This window comes from Octopus bimaculoides, chromosome 2 (genome assembly GCF_001194135.2).
Source record: "Octopus bimaculoides isolate UCB-OBI-ISO-001 chromosome 2, ASM119413v2, whole genome shotgun sequence".
Classification (NCBI taxonomy): domain Eukaryota; kingdom Metazoa; phylum Mollusca; class Cephalopoda; order Octopoda; family Octopodidae; genus Octopus; species Octopus bimaculoides.
In genome coordinates this window covers 85,385,273-85,395,966 of record NC_068982.1, presented here as the reverse complement: position 1 = coordinate 85,395,966, position 10,694 = coordinate 85,385,273, and the positions used below count along the sequence as shown (strand labels likewise).

The following is a 10,694-nucleotide window of genomic DNA, read 5'->3' as shown; positions in this document are numbered from 1 at the left end:
AGGGATGCATTGGATTTTCCCTGAAACAGCTGTAAGACTCTATCCATAAAATATATTTCTAACTTTGCCATTGTTCTCTTTATCCTTTTCTCTATTTATGCATACACACGCTAATACACGACTTATAATCCCCAATCCTGTTTATACAATGAATGGGGCAAAACTAGCCGGTATACAGCACTTACTCGGTATTACCTGTATCTTTGGGTTTAGTTAAATCCAATACCCTTCTTAACCTTATATATATATATATATATATACACACACACACACACACACACACACACACACACACACACACATAATACAGATAAGAGCTACAAATAGTTTCTTGCTGAGAATACTTGTGATTAGGCAGTTTTTCTAACATGCCTTGCGTTTCCATCCAATCTTCAGGTTCTGACCACATGGTCTGTTCTCTTTGAAAATCAGGATGCTGGTACATAAGAAATCAGGAGAAAAGAGTGAGAAGAAAGTTGATGCAAAATGTGGAAGGGTGAGTAAAAACAGAAAAAGAAAAGAAAGAAATTTAGAGTAATAGGATAGCTAACCTCTCCTCTTCTAAAGAAATATTTCATATGACAGCCCCATATTATAATAATTCTCAAGCTAACAGTGACTCCAAAAATAAGATATATTACGACCTTTCAAGTATAAATATGAATCATAAAAATAGACCTAGAAACAGATGTAGGAAAATAATATAGTTCACACCCTTCCCCTAAATGTTAAAACTAAAATAGGAAAAAGTTTGCTGTCTCTTTTAGATAAGCATTTCCTAGTAAACCATAAATGTAGGGCAATTTTTAATAGACACTCAAAATATACAGATGCTGCTCCAATATGAAGAACATTATCACTTGTAAGCATCACCAAGAGCCCATTCCCAGTTGTAACTGTGTGGACCCTGAAGCTTGCCTACTTGACCAGGCATGTATGATAAACTCCATTGTTTATGAAACAGAAGTCACAGTAATTCTTCAAGATAATGTAACTGGAAAGAAAAGTTTTGTTGGTTTATGCAAAGGTGATTTCAAAAGACATTATGCAAACCACCAGCCTTCTCTCTGGCACATCACCAAAAGTGAAGCCTCATACAATCAAGAGGAGAATCATTAAGCAATCCATGCTGTATATAAATGGATCTAAGAAATGCAACTTACATGTAGCTGAAAGATCACACATTCCTTTTAGATGTAAGAATTCCACTGCATTACTTATTTCCAGATCCAAAATTTTCAACAAATGCAAGTATATGAGCAAATTTCTTTTGGTGAACTGGAGATCACCTCCCTCTCTGAATTGAGCAGCTGTCTCACAAACTTTGGATCTCTTTCCATTGAATTATCCTACAACAGTGAGTTAAATTACAGCTTCTACAGTCAAAGTGGATGTAACTCTAATTTTCTTTCTTTTTTGTCATTTTCTTTTTATTCACCCTTCCACTTTTTGCATCAACCTTCTTGTTTTTCTCATGGTTTCTCGTGTACCAGCATCCTGATTTTTAAATAGAACAGACCATCTGCTCAGAGTTTGATGATTATTTGGAGATAAGGCATGTTATAAAAACCTGCCTAGCCACATGTCTTCACTGCAAGAAACTATTAGTAGCTCTTAACTTTATACAGTGTACATTTAATGGTATCTCTTACTGAAGGGAATACTTATTTTGGTGATCTTACCTTAGCAGAACAAGGTTGGCAAGAAAGTAATTTCGTTTTTCGCAAATTGATAGAGTTACGATATTTTTGAATGTCTTTTGTCAATGTTATAATTTTTTTCCTTTTGACATTTGATAGCCGTTAATTTTAGCTTACTTTAGAAGCAAATTGCACCTAATTTTGTTTACAGCTATTCAGTGTCAAATTTAACATGGAGTACAAATATGAACATTTTTGCCATATTTTGCTTTTTTACTTTTGTAAAGGCAAGAAAGCTGCTGAGGCGTCTCACAAAGAGATAGATGAAGTTTATGGTGTTGATAGCTTAACAGAACACACATGTCAGAAATGGTTGAAAAAATTCCTTTCTAAAGATTTTTCACTCTAAGATAACCAACATTCTGGTTGAGCTACTGGTTGACTGAATTAAAGCCATAATTGAATCTGATTGTCCTATATCTGTGTGAGAGATTGCAGAGAGGTTAAATGTATCACACACAACAACTGAAAATCACTTAAAATGTCTTAGAATCATTAAGGAGCTTGATATTTGGGTTCCACATAAACTGAAAGAGATTCACTTAACACAACAAATCAATATTTGCGATATGCATCTCAAACGCGATGAAATCAACCTTTTTTTGAAATAAATCATCACTGGTAATGAAAAATGGGTTGTCTACAATAATATCAATCAAAAACGATCATGGTCCAAGTGTAATGAACCAGCACAAACCAAATCGAAAGCTGAATTACATCAAAAAAGGTCATGCTGTAAATTTAGTGGGATTACAAAGGTTCTGTGTATTTTGAGCTGCTTCCAAGGAACCAAATGATCAATTCAGTTGTTTACTGACAACAACTAATGAAACTGGAGGAAGCAATCACAGAAAAATGGCCAGAATTGGCAAATTGTAAAGGAATTATGTTCCACCATGACAATGCTAGACCACACATATTTTTGTTAACTCATGAAAAATCATTGGAGCTTGGTTGGGAAGTGATGTCACATGCACCTTATAGTCCTGACCTTGCACCATCGGATTACCATTTATTTCGAAGTTTGCAAACTTCTTTGAATGGTAAAACTTTCATTAATGATGATGATTTGAAATTGCGCTTCAGTTTTTTGGCTAAGGAAATTGATAGTTGTGCAACAATACAAATTTACATAATGCTACCTATTAAGTTATGCAATGGTGGTGGTGGTGGTGGTGGTGGTGATGATGACGATGATGATTTAATATCTGTTTTCTGTGCTGGCATGGGTTGGATAGCTTGACAGGAACTGGTAAGGTCAGGGATTGCACCAGGTTCCAATGTCTGTTTTGGCTTGGTTTCTTTGGCTGGAGGCCCCTCCCAACAGCAACCACTTCATAGAGTGTACTGGGTACTTTTTTATGTGGCACCATTACAGGTACCTTGGTTTTAGGAGCTCATTTTTGTTGTGGTGGGCAAGTTTTCTCAAGTAATGCAATGTGCCACATATTTCAGTTCTCTGTCATCTCCTTTTTAAGGTTCAGCATTTTGAGATAAACCTTCAAAACTTCATCCCATGTCTTCCTGGTTCTCCCTTTTCCACAACTTGCTTCCACTTTAAATGATTGGCACTTCTTTATGCAGCTGTCCTCATCCAACCACACTGCATAGCCAAATCAGTGTAGTCTCCTCTTTGGTACTCTGCATATAATTACTCTTATGCCCAGCTTCCTCCCTCGATACACCAATGCTCTGTTGAACATGCACACTGACAATGCACTTTCAGTACTCATATTTGGAATAAACCACACTATTGAAATACATAGTGCTGCTCTGAATTATCCACTCACATTTTCATTTTTTTACGACACACACACACACACACACACACACCATCATCTTCATCATTTAATGTCCATTTGTCATGCTGGTATATATGGGACAATTTGACAGGAGCTGGTAAGCTCTTCTTTCTGTTTTGGCATGGTTTCTATGGCTCGATGCCCTTCCCTATGCTGACCATTTTACAGAGTATACTTGGTGCTTTTTACTTTGGCACCAGCAGCAGTGAAGTCACCAAATAATTTACAAGACAAGACTCCTTAACTGATGTGGGAGTGGTATTCAAAGAGGTGATTTCGTGCCAAATGATGAGAGGTTAATGTAGCTAATAAAGAAACAGAAATGGATGCTTTGCGGTAAGGAAGATACGTGACTACGTCAGTAGGAGAGAGAAAGTTAGTGAAGATATTATTGAGCGGTGTATATATGTGAAGCAGTACCAATGATGGGTGAGAGGTGGTAAGTTCAAGAGATTGTGAAAGTAGAGTGGGAGGGGGAGGGGATGTAGTGAATGAACAGAAATAGAAGGAGGGGTGCTAGAAGGATATATTGTGGCAAAGAAATTCAGCAGTAACACATTGTGTGCAAGTAGGTTTATGAGGTGGGCAAAGAGTAAGTAGGAGACATAGGGGAGGAGAATAACACTGAGTGGTGATCTTAAGTGGAGGGATGGAGGAAGTGTTAGGAAAATGGGTTTTTGAGGAGAGGTTTGTCAGGGACAGATTGTGTGCAAATGTAGGGATATAAACAAAATGCCTTTATGATTTCGATTTTATTTTGCTTTATGGGTCTTCTCAAGCACAGCAAATCATCGATCATCTTACTTCTTCGTCACCTCCTCTATGAGGCTCAACAACTGAAGATTATTTTTCTCCACTTCAGTACACTTCTTTCTGTCTTCGTCTTCCACCATTTCCCTCCACATTTAACATTGACACTTCTTTATGCTACTGTCATAATTCATATGCATCACATGACTATATCAGTGCAGTCTTCTTTCTTGCATGTTACATCTGATGCCTCTTATACCCAATTTCTCTCTCAACCCATTTACGAACACTGACATTACACATCCAACAAAGCATGTTGACTTCATTTCTTTCAAGCTTTTACATGTCTTCTACATTCACAGCTTATGTTTCCCTGTATATAAGTATTGTACACTCTACCTTTCACTCTGAGGGAGAAGCCCTTTGTTACTAACAAAATTAATAGCATTAAATTTTGCCCAGTCAGTTCTAATTCTAGCAGTCACACTTTCAAACCATCCTCTTTCACAGTTAACAGAAACTATCTACTACCTCTAAGGATCCCTCTGATCATTAGTAGAAATCTATAACCTGTTTGTTCTTAATGTTTATTGTCCTTGCACATGTGCTACTCAAGAAGACTACTTTCTCTGTTAACCTTCTTGTGATTTCACTGCATCTCATGTATCCATAACTAGCACTGGGCACACTGTATAAAGTTTCTACCTATACCTTTTTCTACATATCAGACAAGGCCATTTCCTGGAAAGGATTAGTAATTTGTTTACTTCTTGCTTAATTGTACTTTGGTTTTTGCTAAATTAACTCTAAGGCCCATTGATTCCAGGTTTTGCTTCTGCACCTGAAATTTGTTCTCTAATTCTACTGTAGCTTCAGTTATAAGATCAAGATCATCACCATAGAGAAGCTTCTTTATGCAACCAGACTTAAATTCTTCTGTTATGGCCTGGAGGACCATGATAAACAAGAGTGGGTTCAGAATTGATGCTTGGTGAGCTCCTACCTACACACTAAATTCCTTGTTATACTTATTGCTGGCTTTCACCTTACAGACAGCATCCCTATACACAGTTTGGACGACTCTCACCAACCACTCATCTACTCCTAGCTCTTCCGCAACAACCACCAGATGAGGGAGTGATGGATTCTGTCAGAGGCTTTCTCCATGTCAGTAAATGCCACATATGGCAGTTTAGTTTTTGCTAAATGCTTCTCCTACAGTTGCCTTACTTGGAAGATGGTGTCAGTAGTGCTTCTCCCTGGCACAAGACCAAACTGCATCTCATCTAGGTTAACTTCCTTCCTAATTAGTTGAGCTGTGACCCTTTTGGTAACTTTCATGACCTGGTCCAGCAATTAAATACTTCTGTAATTACTTCTATCTAAGGCATCACCTTTATATTTGTAGCAGTTTACTATGATGCAGTTACACCAGTTGTTGGGTATGACTCTTCCCTTGACAACCTGATTAACTATGCAAGTGACTTGGCCATATCCCACTCTGCCAGATATCTTAAACATCTTAGTGGTAATTCTTGATGGTTCAGGAGCTTTCTCTGTTCTCATGTCCTTCACCTTTAGCACATTAAATTTCCCCTAGAATAGTTTTCCCTGCCACTGCAATATTTTTGAGGGAACAAAAGACAGCACCTACTGTTTTAAAATTGTTATAACTTTCATTGTATTCTGTGTACAGACTTGATTTTTTTGTATATTAATAAAGGAATAGATGAATGATATTTTTATGCAATGCATTAAGGAACAGGCGAATGAGTTACCCTTTAGAAATGTACCTCCTTGAAGCCAGTACTTTCCTTAAATCAGCCAGCCATGAACAATTATCTTGTCTATCTTGCTATTAACTTTGATAGCTGATTCCTCTGTTGGTTCTTTAATAGGGAGACTTTCTTTTCTCCATGCATTTTCCACATGTAGTACCCTTTCATATTGATGCTTCCATGCCTTTTTCTTTTCAGAGTCACTAAATGCAAGTTTATCATTATCTACTTGACTGCACTTCTCTTCTACAATATTGCAGTTGTTTCAAACATGCTGTTTTGCAATCTGAAACCTGCCAAGCCTCTGGTCCTCATGCCAAAGAGCATTGGCAAACTTCTTTTCTACCCCTAGCTAAATGTACTTGTTACCTAGCTTCTCTTCTAGCTCCCTGGTATAGTTCTCTGCTACCCAGATCTTCCAATCTTTTCATGCCTGTTACTTTTGTCCTATAACACTATCTGCTCTACATTTGTGGCTGGTTTAAGTCTGGTTTCCATGTCTTAGTTTGTCAGACCAGTTTGATTCTTGGAATCTTAGCTCACAGTCTGAAGTCACTAATGACTACTTTATGTTAAGGATTACATTCTTGACCTGGAAATTCTTTGCATTTAAGAACAGCTGTCTACCCTGCTTTCTGGTGAGAATGTAGTCAATCTGGTTTGTGTGGCCATCAGATTGGCTAGTGATCAAATGACTGACTGGTTTCCAGATTATTAGGTCATTTGCATCATAAAACTCCAATAGCTTTGTTCCATCCTCATTTTGGAAACCAATACCATAGCCTCCATGTACACCGTGAAGCCATCTGGATGCTGCTCAACATACCCATTGAAGTCCCCACCATAGTTTGCAAAAGGATGTTGTAAAATCAATCCATTTGTTTATCTGGCAGTCCCTGTTGAGAAGCTGAGGCAGAAATAATACTTGCTGTTCTTCATCACTGTTGCTTTTTCAGATTTTATACCTAAGTTCTTTGCCTGTGAGGAACCTGACTGAGGCTCTCCTTCACCTTATTTCTTGAATACAACACACATCTACACGCCTTCATTCTAGCATCTCCACAACTCTCCAGACCTACTTTTCATTGTGCCTACATGGAGTGTGCCAATTCTAAGGATGCAGATGAGGTGAAAAGAGTGAACAGGGAGATGGGGAATAGCATTCAGCACCTGAAAAATTAGAAGGTTTGCATGTATATTTGCCTGCAAGCATAACAGTTGCACAAGCAGATATTAGTTATTACAATTCTTGCTTAGGACAATAGATAACTCAACATATATTCTATATTGTAATACCAAAGTGACTAAATATATACAAACAAGCACTTCGGTTCATACATACATATATATATATGTTTCGAGATTATACACTGTAGAAGAGAAGCTAAGATGGCTCCAGAGGAATTACTAGTAAACAAAGATGGATTAAGCAGGGCTTTTGCAAGTGGAACTGTTATATTACATATTGAGATAGAGAGAAAATTAGCTACACTCATCTTAAGGTTCAATGTTTCATACTTGGTAGCTAGCAAATGAATATAAATATATACAATAATATATGCATTTCAATTATGCCATGGTTAAAAGGACTCAACTCAGAAGCATTTTTGCAATGTAATTAGAATATATTTTTAAACATTTATTTGTAAGAAGTTTAATAATTTAAGCTGTTATGTTTTCTTATATTCTTGCTTTTAATCTGTTTTCTAATTTTTCAGGTTTTATAATCTAATGTGTGAAATGGTAGACAATGAAAATCAAGTTACTGATACTGAGGAACCTGATGGCTGTTATGAGGTATTCTCATTTTTAAACAATGGATTATTCTAGTTATATAAATTGGGATTGGGAGAGAAGCAATGATTATAGCTGGAGTTAGTTGTCTTGTTGAATTTCTTATTCTCCAGTGCAGCTGGTTTGATTCTTAGAGATTGATCCTATTTTCAAAGAGACTACTAATCTGTTATCATCATGGCCATCTTTTTAAATTCTAAATAATTCTGTTTACGTATCTATAAATAGGTAGACAGAATAAGTTTAATATGGAGATACAATCCAATGCAGTAGGAATGGGAGCTCTGTAAAACTTCCCTGTTTTCTGTCAGCTTCTCTCCTCCTCCTACAACAACAGCAACAATGCCTACATTTCCATACTTGCATGGGTCAGATGAGTTTCACTGGGACAGAATTTCTGTTTCCAAGCAAGATGATATTTTCACCACATTAGGGCATGTTTTCATGAAGGCTTGCAACCAAACATTACCACTTATATAGTGGTGAAGTTTGTTTGTAACTAGCATAAGATATCACGACAAAGAGAAAGACAAGGTTTCTACACCTGGATGCCCTTCCTCATGCCAAATACTCAGAGACCGTGGTGGGTGCTTTTTATGTGCCACCAGTACAGGTGGAAGTCACTCGGTACTGGCATCAGCCACGCTTGAATGGTGCTTTTTATGTGCCACAGGTATGGGTACCAATGAGGCTCCACTGGCATTGGCAGTGCTTGGATGGTGCTTTTTACATGACACTGACATGGGTGCCAGTCAGTCAGCACTGGTATCAGCCATGCTCGAATGGTGCTTTCTACATGCCACTGTCAGGTAGAACTGGCATAAGCCATGCTCGAATAGTGCTTTTTATGAGACCACAACTATGATCTGACTTGGCTTGCTGAGTCTTCTCAAGCATGTCATAACTCTGAAGGTCTCAGTTGCTTGTCATTCTCTCTGTGTGGCCCAGCGTTTGAAGGTCGTGCTTCACCACCTCATCCCAGGTCTTCCTGGGTTTACCTCTTCCACAGGTTTCCTTCACTATTAAGGTGTAACACTTCTTCACACAACTGTCCTCATCCATACACATCACATGACCATACCTGTGCAGTCGTCTCTCTTGCACACCACATCTGATGCTTCTTATGTCCAACTTTCCTCTCAGGATACTTACACTCTGTTGTGCATTCAAACTGACATTACACATCCAGCAGAGCATACTAGCTTCATTTCTTTCAAGTCTATGCTTGTCCTCAGCAGTCACAGCCCATGTTTCACTGCCATGTAGCATGGATGTTCACACACAGGCATCGTGAAGTCTACCTTTCACTCTGAGCAAGAAGCCCATTGTTACCAGCAGAGGTAGGAGCTCTCTGAACTTTGCCCAGCCTATTTCTTATTATAGCTACTATGCCCCCAGAGCATCCACCCTTGCGACTGACTTATATATATATATATTGATATATATACGTATATAAATGTATATATATATATTTATATGCATATATTTATGTATATATATGTTTATATATATATATGTAAATGGATGAATGAATTTTCCTTTGTTTACAGTTAACCTGGAAAATTCAATAAATAGTTACCAGGGTAGCAAAATTCAGGCAAGTAACAAGGATGTTGCAACCTGTTCAAAGGCAGAAACTCCAGGTTAATGTGCAGTAGTTTGTATAGTATGAATAATTAAATGGAGTTAAACGCAGGTGTTATTCAAATTCTTTTGCTTCCAACATATGTTTCGAAGACAACATTGGTATTATCCCAAAGGAATAAATGGTGTAAAATAATGTAATCTTCACATCAGGGAAAGAAAGAGAAACAAACTCAACAATAAGACATTTTAACAAATGTGATGACTGTGTAAATGATGAACAGAATACTACTAAGTATTTTAAAAAACCGTTAGTAGATGTGACTTCAAAGGTAGCGCATATGAAGAGAAGGGGTAAAGAGATCAATTAGGAGAGAACTAATAAAGGAGAAATATAGAGTGATATGTTATCATCATCATCATCATCACCGTTTAACGTCCGCTTTCCATGCTAGCATGGGTTGGACGATTTGATTGAGGACTGGCAGAGTTAAATAAATGTTCAAGACTTGGAAATAGATATCTCTATTGGAAGTAGAGTGAAAGAAGAACTAACTGCTCAAATTATATAGATTGGCAGAAATCACCTATATGTGCTAAAGGTGTGTTTCTGCCAATGTTTACATCGGTAAGAACGCTCTATAATCGTGTTTAAAAGTGGATTCTTGGAAAAGAGAATTTGGAATTGTTCAGAATTACAAATGTTACAGAATGTTTTACCTTTGTCGTAAGGGAAAGAGATTGATAGGATGAACCAATCCAAATTAAATTTCTTATTATCTTTAAGATACCAAATCCTGAGCTAGTATTTACTACCATCCCTAAATGTAGAATAATGATTGGAAATTCTTTTAGACAACTGAGAAGAAGAGGCACTGATATAAAAATAGACTTTGGTACTGGAAGTAATTTTACACTGATATATAGAATTCGTAATCTTAGAATTATTCAACATAAATCTAATTCTGTTGGGGTTGACTTCAGAGACCAAAACTTTGTTGTTATCATTATTAAGGAAAAGGTTAATATTAACTAAATTAATGTTGGAACTCTCAGTAAATGAATTTTTATTTAACAGGTTGATATTATGAGAACACATATATACCCACCTACACATACATACATACACATATGTATACATAAACATTCCCATACAGACATGTTCCCTGGTACATACGCATTAGTTGCGTTTGGAAAGGAGGACTGGTGCATCGGTTCCTATCGCTATATTCCCAGCAAAATGTCCAGACCTATATATATATATATATATATATATATATATATAT

The 10,694-nt window shown here is 37.0% G+C and overlaps 1 protein-coding gene across 1 annotated transcript in view; it reads left to right on the top strand.

The window, feature by feature from the left end:
• LOC106882224 (mitogen-activated protein kinase kinase kinase 15) overlaps positions 1-10,694 on the top strand; it is a 91,116-nt gene that overhangs the window by 32,065 nt on the left and 48,357 nt on the right. Inside the window, exon 8 of the mRNA XM_052978403.1 lies at positions 7,749-7,827. Within this exon, the coding sequence (XP_052834363.1) occupies positions 7,749-7,827 (79 nt within the window). The remainder of the gene's footprint in view (positions 1-7,748; positions 7,828-10,694) is intronic.